This window comes from Sturnira hondurensis, unplaced genomic scaffold (assembly GCF_014824575.4).
Source record: "Sturnira hondurensis isolate 20B ecotype Veracruz unplaced genomic scaffold, ASM1482457v3 Scaffold0017416, whole genome shotgun sequence".
NCBI classification, from domain to species: Eukaryota; Metazoa; Chordata; class Mammalia; order Chiroptera; family Phyllostomidae; genus Sturnira; species Sturnira hondurensis.
In genome coordinates this window covers 562885-580885 of record NW_028090047.1, presented here as the reverse complement: position 1 = coordinate 580885, position 18001 = coordinate 562885, and the positions used below count along the sequence as shown (strand labels likewise).

The following is an 18001-nucleotide window of genomic DNA, read 5'->3' as shown; positions in this document are numbered from 1 at the left end:
TATTCTTGATCCCATCCAGTGAGATATTTATTTAATTTACTATTTTTATCAGTTCTAGAATTTCTAGGTGGTTCTTTATTTAACTTACCTTTTCTCAGATTCGATTTTTTCTTTTGTTTCATGAAAACTCAAAATCATTTGCTGAAGTAGAATATGGGCTATTGATTACATTACCTTGTTGCAGAAGGGTGGGGTAAAAGTTTTGTCCCCTGAGGGGCACAAGAGGAGAGACCAGAAAGAGATAGAAGGAAGCGCAGTACCAATAAGCTCCATCTCTCATGTCTTCATTCTGCCTTAGTAGTGCTAGGTGTCACTGGAAGCTCAGTTCCCCTTTCTCACATCACTTCATTTGATCTTTTTAATGCTCAGTAGGGGTGTAAATTGTCATCCCCACTGTATCCCACAGACTCCAGGGACTGGGCTAGTAGAGTAGGAGCATGTACTGACCCTGCATTACATCCTACTGGACCTTGCTAACACCAAAAGTGGGAAGAAGGGTGAACTGTAGTGATTACTAGCCCAACCTGCAGCAATTTGCTACATCTCACTCACAACGGGTGCACTTAGAGGTGACTAGACATCTAGGCACCATCTCTTTATGTCTCTTTATTGCTGGATGAGGACGATTTCTCAGCTTGTGATAATCCTGTTGACACCACCTTGGTGGGGCACCTGGAGTTCTGCCTGCTTCTGCCAGGAAAGAAATGAAAGATAAATTTCCCTGTCACCCCCATCATCACTATTCTGGCAGGGAACTGCAGGGCAGCCTATGTCAGTGGAGGCCATGGTAGGTTAGTTTGCTGCATGGCCCCATCAACACCACAGACAGGAGAGAGAAAGGAAATCAGAATGTACTGTTCTTGAGACATGAGGGTGGGGTGGGGTAGGGTAGGAAGTTAACTATCCCTTTAGCCCACCTGAACATATGGGGGTGGGGGATATGTGGTTATTATATTGATGTTTGGCTAGAGTATGGTGGGAAGGAAGAAAAGTATGCTATCTTGGCAAAGCAAGAAGTATAGTAAATGAAAGTATTTTAAAAATATTTTCTCTGTAATTTCTTTTGGGATGATAGAAAATGCTGTAAAACATAAAAATAAAAAAATTTAGAAATATAAATAAATTGATTAATTTATTGGATATCAATGATCAATAAATTGATTAATTAATGAGGATATTTAATGCCACTATCAGTAACAGTAAAGTGGTGAGGATTTTTCTAACTGTAGGGAGCACTGCCTTCTCAGGGAAGAGTCAGGGTTCAAGAAAGTACCAAGAAAACATTTAGATAATTTGGTTTAGAGAATAGAGAGTATTTTCTTTATGATAGATCATGTGTTCTAGAAGGCAGTGTGATAAAGTCTTAGGATTGGAAAGAGGTGAGAGTTGTGGTAAAAAAAAATAGTGATTGCCTTGGCAGGATGGCTCAGTTGGTTGCAGCACTGTCCTGTAGACTAAAAGGTGGTGGGTTCAATTCCCAGTCAGGGCAAATGCCTAGGCTGCAGGTTCAGGCCCCACTTGGGCACATGCGAAAGGCAACCGATTAATGTTTGTCTCTCACATCAATGTTTCTCTGTCTTTCTGTCTCCCTCTCTCTTCCCCTCTCTAAGCATGTCCTTGGGTAAGGATAAAAAAGAAGTGAAAGCACACTGCCCTTGGGGATATGAATACTGAGAATGAGGAATAACCCCGAAGAAGTGGTGTTCATATGGTAACAGATATAAAGTGGCATGAATGCATAATCACACACCACTATATGGAAGAGAGACACATCGTGGTGGTTAAGATCGCACACTCTGACTGCCTTTGGGGTTAAGGTCTTGGAGGTCAGCAAGAATGAATAACTTAGCAAAAATACATTACATATAAGAATCTGCTAATAGCCTGAAAAAAATCAACCAATTATTCAATACTCCCTAGCTACCTAGGCTTATTCATATATTTTGCTATGTATGAATTTAGCATTCTCAACAGTCAGCCCTCTAACATAACAAAATAATGTCAAATGTAGAGTTTGCAAATGTACTTAGGAATTCAGTGCTTGTCCCTAACAGAAATGCGTCAGTCACCATTTACCTTTTTCTTCCTACCAGTGTTCTTCCTCAGGGAAGTTATGACAAAGATCACAGCCCCATTTGCATGTGGTAAGAAGATGAATAACATTCAGTGATGGCTTCTTCGGCTCTTATCAAAGAGTCAGGGAGATGCCATTACATGCCCAGTTGCTATTGGAAAGGAAATCCATTGTAGCTACCAGAATTCAGGAAGAACAAAAGTGGCAAAAGGGACTGAGTGGCTGTGCTTAGTCAAAAGAGGAAAATCCTAGAATGGATGTCTTTATAAAATGCATTCATCATATCCATTTTATGAGATAACTGAAAAAATATACATCTAATCCTTCTGTAAGATTTCATTATGACTTGCCCATAGAGCTTTTCACAGGAGAGAATTTCAGTTGTGTATTTATTTCCTACTCATGGAGACCATGCATTTATATCTGATCTTACTTTTAGACTTAAATATGCAAAGGGATGTCAGCTAAAAGAAGAAAAAAGATCATTTCAATTCAGGTGTAATTGGATTTTGACATATCACATAGAGAGAGGTCTGATTACATCTGACAGATCCATATTGATTTTCATTTTAAATTCTTCTTAGCTAACATACTTTGTTATTTCTGGATTTCTTTTTGCTTTAAATTAAATAAAGGTTTGAAGTGATAGGAAATTTTAATTAACCTTATTGACCGAATGTAGTATCTACCTTGAGTCTGATATTTTTTCATATAAAAAGTAACATAGTGAGACATTTAATATTATTGTAACCTAAATGTACATTTTGGTTTTTACAATGTACAAAACAGGTCATAAGACACGGCTTAGAAGCTATTTTCTTTATTCTTTTTAAATGTATTTCTAGAGAGAGTGGGAACAAGGGAGAATGAGAGGGAGAGAAACATCAATGTGAAAGAGAAACATCAATCTGTTGCCTCTCTTACACTACCCGATGGGGTACCAAACCCGCAATCCATGCCCTGACCGGGAACTGAACAAGCGACCTTTCACTTTGAGGGACAATGCCAAACCAACTGAGCTGTACCAGTCAGGGCTAGAATGTATTTTCACTTATCAGAGTCTAAGAACTAAAACAAAAATGTGATGACTGCAAAATTGCATTAAGTTTCTCAAAAGTGACGCAAATGTGCTAAAGCTGTCAACACCTTTACTATCTCTCCAAACTTCTTTACAGTGTCTGTCTCTAAGGCTCTTGCAGAGAGAAGCTAATGCATTCTATGATGTTCCATATCAGTGGTTTTTGTGCCAGGGATCTTCAGTTCTTTTGCCTGGATTTCTTCTGTATCTTATCCAGGTGGATAAATGTTCAATTTTAAGCATATTTTATCATTTCTCCTAAAATATTATGTTGAGCACAGCATAGTAAAAATATTATCAAAACAATAAAAATTGAAAGAGTGTATTCCACTTTACAAAACAAAATTTCACTTTTTAACTCACATGTCATTTGATTCCAAAACTACTAGAAAGGTATATAATTTGTCTTTCATTTTACTATCTGAGAAATTTTAGTATATATTATTCTTGCTTATGTCTTTTCTAGAACCTAAGGGAAAAAAAGATTCCATTTTTAAGGAAAGAGAAAATATTTTAAACTAAGCATAGAAATTAGAATAATTGTTCTAAAAGCAAACAAACCTATATAGGCCTGTTTCTGTTAATGTCATTAACCTACTCACAGAATGACAGAGTCTTTCAGTTCTAACTTAAGTACTCCTGACGTGTAATCTCCCAGTGAATTTAGGAACATATTCCAAAAAGGTCCTTTGGAGATGGCCCCTCAGCAACTACATGGACATGTCATCTAATGAGAAGTTCTTATTTCTTACAGTACTCAATTTCCTCATGAAACAACATTAGAGAGGTCTTCCTCATTTTAGTCCCTAATTCTACTACCTAGAGCTACTGGTGTCTAGTTGAAGTTCTACTCTGAGCAGCAACACAAAAAACTAACCTCTGACTTCCACACTTAGAGAAACCCCTTTTCCATGCTCAATATTACTCCCTCAGACATTAGAATACTTCATATTCATCAATGGCCTGCTAGTTATCTAGACTCCCAAGGATTCAAGAGCTTTACTGTCTCTATGTTGGCTGAGTACTTCAGTAGTTGATCCCAAACCAGTAAGGGCCACCCTGTGTTTTATATTTCAGCCATGATAAATGATTTCCCAGATCTCCAAATGCTGTCCTTGAATTCCTGCCTCCATGGACTACCTGCCCATTGGGTCATCATCATTTCTGCCTAGATCATAACCTTATCCTTAATGTAAGATTTTTTGGATTTTCTATTTCACTGTTTCCTAATAACTATAACTATGCATAGTTTCTGCAGTATAAATTCAATCAGCAGGTCTAGTTGGAAGTTTCCGATACAAGTAGAATTGTCTAGCTATTTATCAGGTATATAGTAGTCATTTCCTGAGCTATAATAAAAGATCCTTCATCAGTCAATATCCATGCAAAGAAGTACTCTATTATCCAGTATCTTAATATATATGATGGCAATTGACCCAAACTATCCAGGTCTGATCTAATTAGTGCACAGTAGTTTGGAGCAACTACCTATATTCTTAAACCTGAGAAAAGACATTTTTACTCTTATGGGTCAAATTTACTTTAGATCTTTAGATAATATATTATCAGAAGGAAGTCAGCCTAAGTGCCCTCCTTCTAGTATGCCCGCTTGAATCTTCTCTTCAAGTGAAATTTCTTTCTCCTAAATTCTAAGGGTCCCCATGAGACTTGCAAGCAGGAGAGGAGTGGGCAGCAGCAGCTCATCCCAGGCTAACCCCCTGGCCCTGTGTCCAAGACCCACTTTCTCTGACTTTCCTGTAAGCTGACAGCAGCCCTGTCTTGCTCACTTCCTTCCCATGACGTTTCCATAGAACCAAAGCAGCTCTGCCTAGGCTCTCCTGTTGCTTCTTCTATCTTAGGCCCTCCTTATTTCACATTCCCTCACTTTAACAAACGTACTCTTAAAATTAAAAGAGAGAGAGAAAGAGAGAAAGTCAGCCAAAACCAAAAATGTGCTCCCGAGCTGCACACCACCATATTCAAGTTACGCTTGGCTGTTTTGAACCCACATGCCAGTCATTCCATTATTTCCTCAATACTTTGTCTTGAAAACCTCAGTGAAATATGATAAAATACTGAGATTAAATATCCTTTTGGCATATAGCACATTAGCTTTCTCTTCCTTATTTTTTGTGATATATAAATTTTCTAAACAGCCTCTGGTTTTACATAAGACATGCATGGCAGAGACCCAGATAAGACTCTATCAGCAATTTATTACTATAGCCATTTCCGCAGGCTAATTCATTTATTCACATTGTTCCCTTCAGTGAACTTTTCTAGCTCCTGTTCAAAACTACACCTCCAACACCATGGCTTTCCTTATCCTCCTCCCTTGCCCATTTTCTCTCCCATCTTATTTGATTACTGCTTTCCACTAGCATGTATATATATGTCAGCAAGGAAGAGATTTTTGTCTGTTGGGCTCCGTGCTATATCTACAGAAATCAGAACAGGATCTTAGCATTTGGTTCCCAATAAATAGTAATTGAATGAAGTTAGCAAGAAACTGTTTTAGTTGCTGGGGATAGTGTATGAAATAAGACAGCAAATATCCCCTGTGTCATGGATCTCAAGTTCTAGGGGACGAAGAAAAAAAGAAAGAAAGAAACAGGAAAGTATATAGTAAGTTTTAAATTAATGATTTAGAGAGAGAGAATTAGTGGAGGCTGTTTTCAGGAAAACTTCTTTAAAGAGGTGACATTTTATGGAGATTTAAATGATTTAGAGGAAGTTAAAACAAAAAGTGGGGATGTGAGTGTTCCAAGCAGAAGGGTGAAAAATATAAAGGCTTCAATGGGAAGTGCCTCAGAATGTTGATGTAGCAGCTCTGTGAAGGGTAGGAGAGATTACAGAGGGTGAAGTCAGAAAGAAATGCATGCATCAGACCGTGTGGGGCCTTTCTGTTCTCACTTCCCAAAGAAGAGCTGGAAAACATAGGGAGATTTTAGACAGCCAGTGACATAGTCCAATTGGTGTTTTACAAAAGATCACTCTGTCTTCTGTGTAGATATTAGACTGTAGGGTTCGAACTGAAATAGATGAAGCTATTACAGAAGTCCAGTTGGTATAGAGTAGGGTAAAAGTGGGGGAGCTGGTAAAAAGTGGTCAGAATAGGATATATTCATTTTATGGCTTTGCTATCAGTATTTACTGATGAGCTGGAAATCTGTAATGAGAGAAAAAATGAATCAAGTATGACTCTCAGTCTTTCAGCAACATTAACTAGATAAATAATGGTGCCATTAAGCGAGAGGGAGAAATCTTTGAGGAAAAAATTAGCATAAAGGTGAGGGAACAAGTATATCAACAGTAATATTTAGTAAGATATACCTACTAGATAACTATTTGGAGAAGGAAATGTGCAGTTAAAACTCGGGAGAAAGTATAGAGTTACAGATGTAAATAAAGAGGTCATGGTATGTAAATGGTATCCACAGCCTGAAAGAAACGACCAAAAGGATAGTATGACTGGAGAAGAGGCAAGGCTGAATGCTAAATCATGCCAACATCTAGAGTTCTGATAGCAGATATGTAAGTGAAATAAGTCACTCAGAAAAAGCTAAGAACCACACGACCTCCACTCGCATGTGGGATATAAAACTGAAACTCAGAGACACAGACAGATAAACAGGATGGTAGTTACCAGAAGGAAGGGGGTGGGAGGATAGCAAAGGGTAAAGGGGGCCAAATATATGATGACGGAAGATTATCTCACTTTGGGTAGTGGGCGCACAGTGCAACACACAGATCATGTATCATAGAAATGTATGGTTGAAACCTATACGACCCTATTAACCAATGTTGCCTCAATAAATTTAATAAATAACAAATAAATAAACATACATATTCATTAATTCTTTCATTTTAAAAAAATAGAAGACTCGGAAGGCCTGAACAATGACGTAAAAGGAAAACCAAAAGACAAGTGAATACAGCAGTTCAAGAAGAGAAAAGTCAACTATGTCAAATGCTGCTGAGAAATAAAGTAAAGTAAGGACAAAGCATTGACCTACAGATATTGCAACATGTGAGTTATGATTTTCTTGACAAAAGCAATTTCTGTTGAGTTGTCAGGATTAAATCTTCACTGATGTGAGTTAGTTGAGAACAGAGACAAAGTAGTAGAGACAGTGATATAGACAACTCTAGGAAAACATGGCTATTGCCTTTAAAGCTATTAAATTCTAGAATACACATTCTTTGAGTATGCAATTTCTATTGATTGTAGAAAGGATTCCAATATTAGAATGACATTAATATTAATGATGAAAGCAGTAGCAGCAACTAAAGCAAAATTATTGTCCTATACATTTATATATTCCTCTACATGTATAAAATACTTTGAAAAAGAATTTTGGCTTTGCATTTATTATCTGGATTAATCTTGGATTAGAACATCATCTTAGTGAATCAGAACTGGCAGATAATAACTTTAAGGGCAATAAGCATATCTTCCTAGGAGGTGTTGAATAATATGAACAAGTTTTACAAATTAACAGCAAATGTAATAATGTAATATTTAAAATGAGCAAAAGTTATGAAAATACAATTTATAAAAAGTCAAGTGCATATGGCAATGTTAGATCTGCAAGTTCTGCTTCCTAGAACTCCAAGGCTGTATTGGCCAATTGAAAAGCTTCATGTTGACAACAGACATTCATTCTCAAAGCAAAAAGGGGGATGACACCTAGCATTTATCTCTCTGTCTCTCTATAGCTCTATATTTAAAGCTACAATAGAATACCAACATCTTTAAAAGTTACACAAAAAATGACACTAACTAAAATTATATCTGGTTAGTTTTAATTATATGTATAAAATTATGTGGAAAAATAAAAACTTGATATTTTAAAGAAAAAAATCATTGAAGAGGAATAGAGCAATATAGTCAAATATATCTCCCCTATCTGCTTTTCTGCCAGGAATTTTTATCTAACCAAAGATTTCCTGATATTGTGAATACTCCGATCACAAGAACCTAAATTAAGGATCTAAACCTTCTCTTTTAAATTAAAGGGAAAATTTAACTAGCCCTTACAGAAATTAACATTGTGTAAAATGTTTTGAAAAGTGTGCTAATTCTTTACCATTGCATCGTGAAATATCAAGAGTACTAAAGTTATATGAGTCATTATATAAAAATATTTTTAAATACATTAATAGTTCTCATGAAAACGATTTCTCTTCTTCAGCACAGAAAACTGGTATCATTTTAAGCAAAACCTTTATGTATTTTAGGAAGCAATAACAGAAAATATAATAGTGAGCTATTATAATTAAAATCAGTAATAAAATATTAGGTAAGAATAATCATAAAATAGCTTGTGTTATGTAACAACAAATTATATATTTTCTGTTGCTGTCATATCACAAAAAGAATTATATACTGTTAATATTTTCACTATCTTTAAAAGGTGACCTAAAATGGTTTTGAGCACACTTTCTTCATTAAAACATATGGACAAAATGTGTAAAAATATTAAAAAATAAAATTAAAACATTTCTGAAGAGACAAAGTTGATAAACTAATGAAAATACTTAAAATGAATACTGATAAAGTTTTAGTTATCACAGAAATGTCATTTCTTCCTACATATAGAGTTATAATTTAGTTATTATTTAAATTATAACACCTATAGTCATATATAAATTATAATTTAGTTAAAGCATATCTAAATTGTAATTTAGTTACTCTTATATATAAATTATAACTTAGTTATAATTTCAATTATAAACTAACAAACTCCTAATCAATATTTTATCAGTTTTTTCCAGATGTAGTCAATTTATTATAAAGTTCATGTAGATAAACAAAGAGGTAAGAATGGCCAGTAAAACTCTGAGAAGAGAAGAAAGTAACGTGAGAGAGCTATCCTCAACACATATTAAAGCACATTATAAAGCCTCTCTAATGAAAACAGTGTAGTTTTGGTCTTAAAGACGGATCTAGTAGAATAATAGAGACAACCCAGAAATAACCCAAGTACATATGGCATTGTGGTCTATGACAATGCTGACATATTAAATCAGTGGGGATAAATAAGCTTGAAAATAAATCTTGAAGAAAGACAGCCATTTGGATAAATGGAAAAAGATACCATGTTCAATATCCCTGGCTGGTGTTGCTCAGTGGATTGTGTGCCTGCCTGTGAACCAAAGGGTTGCTGGTTCAATTCCCAGTCAGGGTACATGCCTGGGTTGCAGGTCAGGTACCCAGTTGGGGGTGTGTGAGAGGCAACCACACATTGATGTTTCTCTTCCTTTCTATTTCCCTCCCTTACCCTCTAAAAATAAATTTAAAATATTTTTAAACAAGAAAGGCTCAATAACTCAATATTTCTAAGATGCTAGTTGCTTCCATATCAATGTGTAGCTTCAATACATTTTTTAAAAAGTCTTAGCAGTGGTATCCATGTGTATCTCTTTATCTCTGTGTGTTTGGAAGTCAACTAGCTGATTCTAAAACTCATAAAAGGGCAAAGGATTTACAACAACTAAGAAAATCTTGAAGAATAGGAACACTTTGAATTTTGAAAGATTTGTTACCACATATGCAGACTTGCCTATAGCTATAATAGTTAAGACAGTATGATATTAGTGCAAAGACAGATGAATAGACAACTGGTACTGAAGAGAGAGTCCAGAAACAGATTTGTAAACATACTGTCACTAGCTTTGGAAGAAAAATGTCTTCTAATTGTAGTGTGTCTTCACTGCAATTCAATGACAAAAAGGGTGCCTCTTCTATAAAAGATGCTAGGACAAGTTGGTATACATAACGAATAAAATGAACATTGACTCCTACATGTCACCATATTTAAGATTATTAAGGTACCGTATTTTGCCATGATAATACACACTTTTTTTACCAAAAATTTTGAGGGAAAAATAAGAATGTGCATTATACATGGGTATAATGATGACATACCATGGGTATAGTAATAGGCATAATAATCCTGTATATACCACACAAAAATGTGAATGTGCATTTTACATGGCATAATATGCTATATTATCAGAAAAAAATAAACAGTAATCCTTCTAGGAGAAAGAGGAATTTATCTTCCTGACTTTATGCCCAAGCTATTGAGATTATCACCTATACACAGTATGTAGGTATCAGCTGCTGGTGAGAACTGCCTTCAACCAAAGAGAGTCACCTGACCAAGGTCAAAAACTACTTTCTAGGGCAGACTGCACTTAATCATGAATTGATGTGGGCAGTTGGGGAGATGGGGTGAAGGTATAAAATCCTGGCTTCCTCATCCCAAATCGGGGCAACTCTGAAGAGCTATCCAATTTCAGTGCTTGCCATGTTGTAGCTGAAACCCTTGTCCCCACCGTCTCCCTCGGTTCAGTCTTGCTTCGTTCTCTTCCTCCGGTGGTGCAGACCCATGAGAATGTTCCCTAATAAACTCCCTGCACTGAAACTGCTTCCCAAGAGAACTGTTTTGCAGCAGTGATACTTAAAATACTTCTGAGTAAAACTTGAACAGTTATTTTAAATTTTTATTTCATTATTTATGGATTGATGTTTTACAGCTGTCTTCTAGTTAGGACGGTATTGAGTAGTTGAGCAAGAGCCCATGCTCTGCATTAAAATCCAAGCTGCAGCGTATATTGGGGGTGTGCCCTTGTACCTAATGCCTACAGGTCTCAGTGTACTCATCTGTACTATAAGAGTGTTTAAAGGCTCTATCATATATGGTAGTGAGGGCTGAATCAATTACTATGTATAAAATGCTTAGTCTCTGGCAAAGAGTACATTCTATAGCTCATGGCAAGTGACATTGTTTCCCATTAAAATCCTATTAAGTAAATTATCATACAGATGATACAAAGGTGTGCCAAAATTTGTGAAGGTGACATATGAATAACTGAAATTTGGTGATATTTCAAGTGAAAATATTGAATAAAATAGAATATATTTTAAGGGTTAGGGGTGTGAAAATGAATAACAAACTTGGCTTATTTAAAAAAAATATATCTACAAAGTTGGATACTTTAAAATATAGATATAAATATAAAACCAGAAATAGTTATGTACTGTTCTGTAAGAAATCATTTGAAGAAAACTTGTATTCGCCAAGGTAACAGGGTTATTTAATCAATCAGTAATTGATGAACATTAATTTATCTAGTAGTTGTTTCATCTAGATGACAAATGGATTTCAGAAGCAAAGTAACTTATTTATTTCTTTATTCATTTTTCACAAATATATTTCCTGGCATGTACTGGCAGAGTGCTAGCTCTTGTTTCTTGCAAAACAAATCCATCTTTGTGTTTAGCTATTTTCACCTATACAAATAATACTGATAACCCATACTTGTATATACTATTAGCATTTAGAAATTTATTCACATACACAATTGTATTTATTCTTCAACAAAAATCCTATTAGGTAAAACTGAATTTCATTCTTTGTAATGTCCAAAATGGGATCTAGAAAGTAAACAGCTCAAGCGAACAGTTTTCCATATTATAGTCAAAATCCGAACACAGATTCTCAGACCCGAAGTCTAATGCCCAATCCCTGCATCCAGGCTACCCTTCCTAAGGTTCCAGGTCTAATTTTAAACGATTTGTAAAGCAGCACCTAGTTCTCTAGTGCTACAGTATGGTATAAAATAAACGAGGCTAAAAAACCACTTAGGTAGCTACCACTTAAATCAACATCTTTTAAAATATTAGTGACTTTGAACATGGTTTCAATCACTCTGTGACCAACTGTACTTCTTTTGTGAACTGTTACTCATACTCATTTAAATGTATTGCAAAGAAACACAAAACAAACTTTGAGTCATACATAAGAAGTTCAGCTTTGCCATTAAGCAACTGTTTTGATTGTGTGTAAGTTACTGCTTCTGAATTGCAATCTCCTTGATTCAATAAGAATAATAACAGCTACACCATGGAGTTATGAACTGATGAGAGTTAGAATGCTGACAGAAATGACTACAGCAAATATAGAAGAAAGGCTCGAGCCCATTTATAGTGGGATGTTAGTAGTGATTCCTGATTTCGGTTACTATTTTTGTATGAATGATGTTAAGAAAAATTGGTATTTTATCATATATATAACTATTATATATTTGTAATTTAAAAAACATTACTTTAAAATATTGTTTTAAGCAAACTCATATTTTGGGGGCTTTCGATTTGTAAGCAACTTATTTATTATGCTTTAGTTTTTTTTCATACTGATCAATACACAGGTGGGATGAATAATTAATATACATAAAAACAGATGTACACCCTGTAATAATTTTTCAGGAAATCATTAGCTTTGCAAAGATGCAATTAGTTTTCATAAGTATGAGTAATTTTAGTACACTAGTTATTTGTAATCTTCCAAAATCACCTTTGGCCCTCACACTTATATATTATATAGCATGACATTCAACTATTTTGCAAGCTGTACTTATGTGGTATGAAATGAAAAATGGCAAAGATATAATAAATATACATAGAGGTTATACTATCCATACTTTTTCTATCCACTTACTACAGTTTGTTTCAAAATTTTTAATTCGTATATTTAATTTTTATCAAGTATTTATAAAGACAACAGACACAGTTCATCTTTTCTAAAATGTAATAGCATATAGAACAACAGAATAGAAGGTAGAAATCCAGTACCTCGTGTGGGCCTCAACGTAATCTTGAAGACAGGAGTCTCGATGAGGAAGCTATCGCACTTAATGCCAAGGGTGACATTCTTGGGCATATGCCGACCTAATAAAAATATAAAGAGATATTATACTTCAAAGTCACATTTCAGAGAAAAAGAATCAGTGAAGACTGAAATAGAATCAACACTCTCCTCTAATGGGAAATTTCTCAGATGGTTATTTTTCAAAATACATTTTAAGCTGAGATTTAAATGGCACTCTTGAAGACTATATCCAATATTATGTATGGTTTCCTCTGTAATATTTAAGAAACATTATAAAATCAGCTCAGACATCCTTGGGATTTTAATTTAAACTACTCAAATACCAGGTATTACTGAAACTCTGTCTGAGCCAACAATCTACATTTGGATTGTAGCACTTAATATTTACATATTAACAATAAATCAATAAATAGAAAAATAAGTCAATTATCCAAAACATACTTACTGGCTAAATAAAAAGTAATTGCTTTTAGTGCTATGCTACCATGTACAAAAGATAAAAAATCTCTGTCAGCACAGGCATTTATAACTTCAAGTACATTAAACTAGATATCAGCCGGTGCTGTCATTGGAAAGAAATGGGTGTATATAATGTTCAACCCCTATAAAGGGGATTTTGTAAAAGGTGAAAGATTTATATGATCTGAAGAGAAACCAAAATATGGATTTTGTAACAGATAGTAAAATAGTATATATATTTACCATTTGCCCACCAATGTCACTTATGGAAATGTATCTTAAATATATAGCTCAAATATGAAACAATATATACTGAGGCATAATTTAGATAGCAAATTATTAGAAATAATGAAAAGGTCCATGTACTGGAGACTAGTTGTACATAAAGAATAGTGCAGCAACAATCAAGGTAATAAAATCATAAAAATCAATGACAAAGATGTCCATTAACTATTTCACTGAGATTCCAGATATATTGTTATGTGATGTTAGCAAGGCACAAAAGAAATTATACAGTATTCTGCCTTTGCATGAAACAGAGGATGAAACAGAACTATGTGTGTGTGTGTGTGCCTTTATGCATATACACTCATTTCTGCAAAAACAAACATTGTAGATAAACCGGAATCAAATGAAGATGGTCACACATACAGTTGGTTGAGAATGAGGATGGGATTTGCTTAAATAGAACTTTTTACACAGCTTTGAGTTTTGAAAAACGCATGTTCACAAATTCAGAAATTAAAATGCATTTCAAACATCTTAAAAGTAAATTCAAATTGAAACATAAAGAACCCATCTTTGTATACATTGATAACTGAACTACATAGAATAAAGAATTAATTAAAGAATATGTTGGCCATAGTTCCCTGACTGTTCTAAGGTAGTGAAATACATCCCAGGAGGAAAAGTAACTTCAAAGATATCAACTGTTCAGTAGTTTTTGTAGTAACTGTTTGGTAATCTTTTCTTTTTTTCTTCTTTTTTTTTACTGCAAATGAGTCCTGAATTGATGTTTCGGGAGCCAGATTCTTCATGTGGGAGAAGAGAGAGTAAGATAGGATGAGGAAAAACCGTGCAGTGTAGAATATGAATAGGAGGCATCAGTATAAAATAATGATTTTGAATAATTATTTCTTTGCTCTGTCCACTGCAAGAGACATCCCAGCAGCAATGGACATATCTAATTCCCATATCATGGATACTAAATACCTTATCTGTATAAAGTGAGCCCTGGAAAAATGCCTAATTTGAGCTTTGCAGCAAGTTAAGGGCTACATAACTGGAACATCTTGCTGTGCCACAAAATACTAAAATGTTCAAAAACGAATGGAGACAATTCAAAGAACTTCGGGATTCATTTTGTAAAAGATCCCACTGGTCTCATGAAAGGCAAAGACCTACATCCAAGATTCTTCTATACAGCAAAGCTTTCATTCAGAATGGAAGGGTAGATAAAGTGCTTCTCAGATAAGGTCAAGTTCAAGGAGTTCATCATCACCAGGCCTTTATTATATTAAATGTTAAAGGGACTTATCTAAGAAATAGAAGAATATCGAAAACTATGAATAGTAAAATGACAACAAACTCACAACTATCAACATCCGAACCTGAAAAACAAAAACAAAAACTAAGTGAACAACCAGAACAGGAACAGAACCACAGAAATGGAGATCACATGGAGGGTTTTCAGTGGAGAGGGGGAGAAAGGTACAGGGAATAAGAAATATAATTGGTAGGCATAAAATAGACAGGGGGAGGTTATAGGAAATGGAGAAGCCAAAGAATTTATACACATGACCCATGGACATGAACTAAAAGGGGAGCTACTGGAGGGCAGGGGTGTGCAGGGCAGACGTGGGACAAAGAGGAGAGAGAAAAAAGGGAAAACTGTAATAGCATAATCAATAAAACATACTTAAAAAAGATCCTGCTGGCCAAATTTCCGAGTATCAAAAAGAATAATTGTTATTTTTTTAAAAAACCATGAAAATAAAGTAGCCCCATTCCTCCTAGGCCCTTCCTATTATAACTAGAAATTGCCAGACAGCATAGACAAGCTTGGGGAAACTGAAACGTGGAAAGGAGGGCAGCCTGCTTTAGACCTTGGAACTTGAGGAGTGACGTAGTGGTGAGTTCCCAGGTTTCCAGAGCACCTCCCATATATACTGGACAAAGCACTGGAGAAACCCCCAGCCCAGATCAGGAGACAGGGGAGACAAAAAAACGGGGAGAAGGGGCTTTCTTCTAGCTCTTGCTTGGTAGAAACAGGCAGCATTCCAATTCTCTTGTTGGGACAGCAGGCTGAGAGGGTAAAGGTAGGGAAGAGCTGATGGAAGGAAGGAAGGAAGGGAGGGAGGGAGGGAGGGAGGGAGGAAGGAAGGGTGGAGAGAAGGAAGAAAATCAGCAAGCAAATAAGCAAGCAAGTAAATAAACATATAAATAAAGCATGGTCCAACAATGTTCTGTTGACAAGAAACTTTTTCAAATTTAATGACAGGTAATTTGGAAGAAAAAAGATGTATCATATAAAATGTTAATTTAAAAAAAACAGAAATTGTTACATCAACATCAAATAAAGTTTAGAGAAAAGAAAATGACTAGAGATAAAGAGGGGAATGACATAATTATAAAATATTGATTCACCAGGAAGACACACAATCCCTAATGCATCTATAACAGACAAGAGAGCCTCCACTTACATAAAGCACAAACCCATAGAGCTGAAAGGCGAAATCAACAAATGCACTGGCACAATTGTGTGCTTTAATAACCCCCTTTCAGCAGCTGAGAGGCCCTACTAGTCAGAAAATCTGCACAGACATAGAAGACTCAAATAACAAAATCAAGTGACAGAAATTAAATAGTATATGTAGCAGAATATGAAAAAGCATGATACATATCTGTTTCAAGCTCCTATGGGGCACTGAGCAAGACAGACCATATCTTGGGTCAGAAAACAAACCTCAATGAATTAAAATAACACAAATCGTACAGATTGCATTCCTTTGACCACAGGGAATGAATAACAGAAAGACAAAGGGAAGAGAGGGAGAGTCCTGAGCTGTTTGTGGCCAGTCTGCCCTGACACTGCTTTTTAAATATCCTTCTCCAAGCCAATACAAATTGGCTGTAAGTCAAAAACCTCAGCAAATGAGTGCAATTGTCCTCAATGCAACAGTAAAAAGGAAAAGGAATGAGACATTATTCTTTTCTGTGGAGGTAAGAGCTTTGGATTTGTACAAATCTTAGCTCTAGTTCTTTTAAATTGCTTTTACAAAAAGCCCTAAGGTCCTACTAGATCCAGAGACAGAGAAATCCACAGAAGAAAGAGATGAGTGCTAGTCATTTCTGTTAATATTTTGTTTTGTTTTTCCAAACTGAAGAACATACATTACCCAGAAATATAGTGATAATCATACTTTTTAATTGATTTTTAGAGAGAGAGGGAGGGAGGGAGAGAGGGAGGAAGGGGGGTAGAGAGAGAGAGACAGAGAAACGCCTATTTGTTGCTCCACTTATTTACATATACATTGGTTGATTTTTGTATGTGCTTTTGCTGACCAGCGGATCGAACCTGCAACCTTGTCATATAAGAATAATACTCTATAACCAACTTAGCTAGCAGGCCAGGATGATAGTGACACTTCTAAATCAAGAGAGCAAGTGGTCTTCCCTGAATAAAGAGTGGACCATCAGACAATACTCGTTCACTGATCAAATACTTGTACAATTCCTAGGTAGAGGCAATAGTAGAGATGACCTTGTACATCCTCCAGTGTGTTAGCAGTTAGAGAAGTCCCCCAAAAGAAGCCCAAGGTCACAAAGCTTGTGCCTTCTTAGGTTAGATCCCCACACATTTTATACATTGAATGTTCTACAGTCAAAGGTGATAGTGTGATGGGTATTTGCAAAGAAGAAAAGCTGAGATGTAAAAGATTAAAAAAAGATATGTGAGTCAATATTCATACTAAAAGAAAGTTGAGGGAAGGGGAGAAAAAAGGTCGCACATGTCATATATATGTAATCATATACATATATACATATATGTATGTTCAAATATATGTAAATATATGTATATATTTACACACACATACATATATATAAAATCAGTGAGGATAATAGACCTAATTGATACTTAGAGAAAAACTGAAAGGAGACTAAAACCATCAAGGAATGGTTATAAGGGAGAAGGTTATTCACACCATCTCAAATCAGCACCCCCCCCAAAAAAAATAATTTATTGTTAGTTACATGGGGAAAAGATTGCCTTTACAATATAACAGTCTGGCAGACAAGGCCATAACCAAGTGATTACACTCAGTATCCCTAATAATGGGACTGACATTTGGCGCCTCCTGATGTGTTGCAATGATAAGTACACAATATCTCTTATGTGATATTCTCACCAAAATGTTGAGTTTGAATTGAATAATGAAGAAACAACCAAGAAAATCCCCAATATGCAATATTCTGGAAGACAACTGGCCTGGACTCTTAAAAATGCCAATATTATAAGAGACAGAACAAGGTAGGATGGGACCTTTAGATTAAATAAGATTTAAGAGATCTGATAACCAAACACAGTTGGATTTGGTTGGAAATCCCTGATTGGATCCTGGACTGGAAAAACAGAAGAATTAAGGCGTAAAGAGATTGTTATATATTTGATACTCAAACTTCCCTACCTACCAATCTCAAATGTCCCGA

General features: G+C 35.4%; 1 protein-coding gene across 1 annotated transcript in view; it reads right to left on the bottom strand.

Annotated features, from left to right (window-relative positions):
• Window positions 1-18001, bottom strand: part of CFAP47 (cilia and flagella associated protein 47) — a 328185-nt gene that overhangs the window by 37696 nt on the left and 272488 nt on the right. The window contains exon 56 of the mRNA XM_037067787.1: window positions 12796-12891. Coding sequence (XP_036923682.1) covers window positions 12796-12891 — 96 coding nt within the window. The remainder of the gene's footprint in view (window positions 1-12795; window positions 12892-18001) is intronic.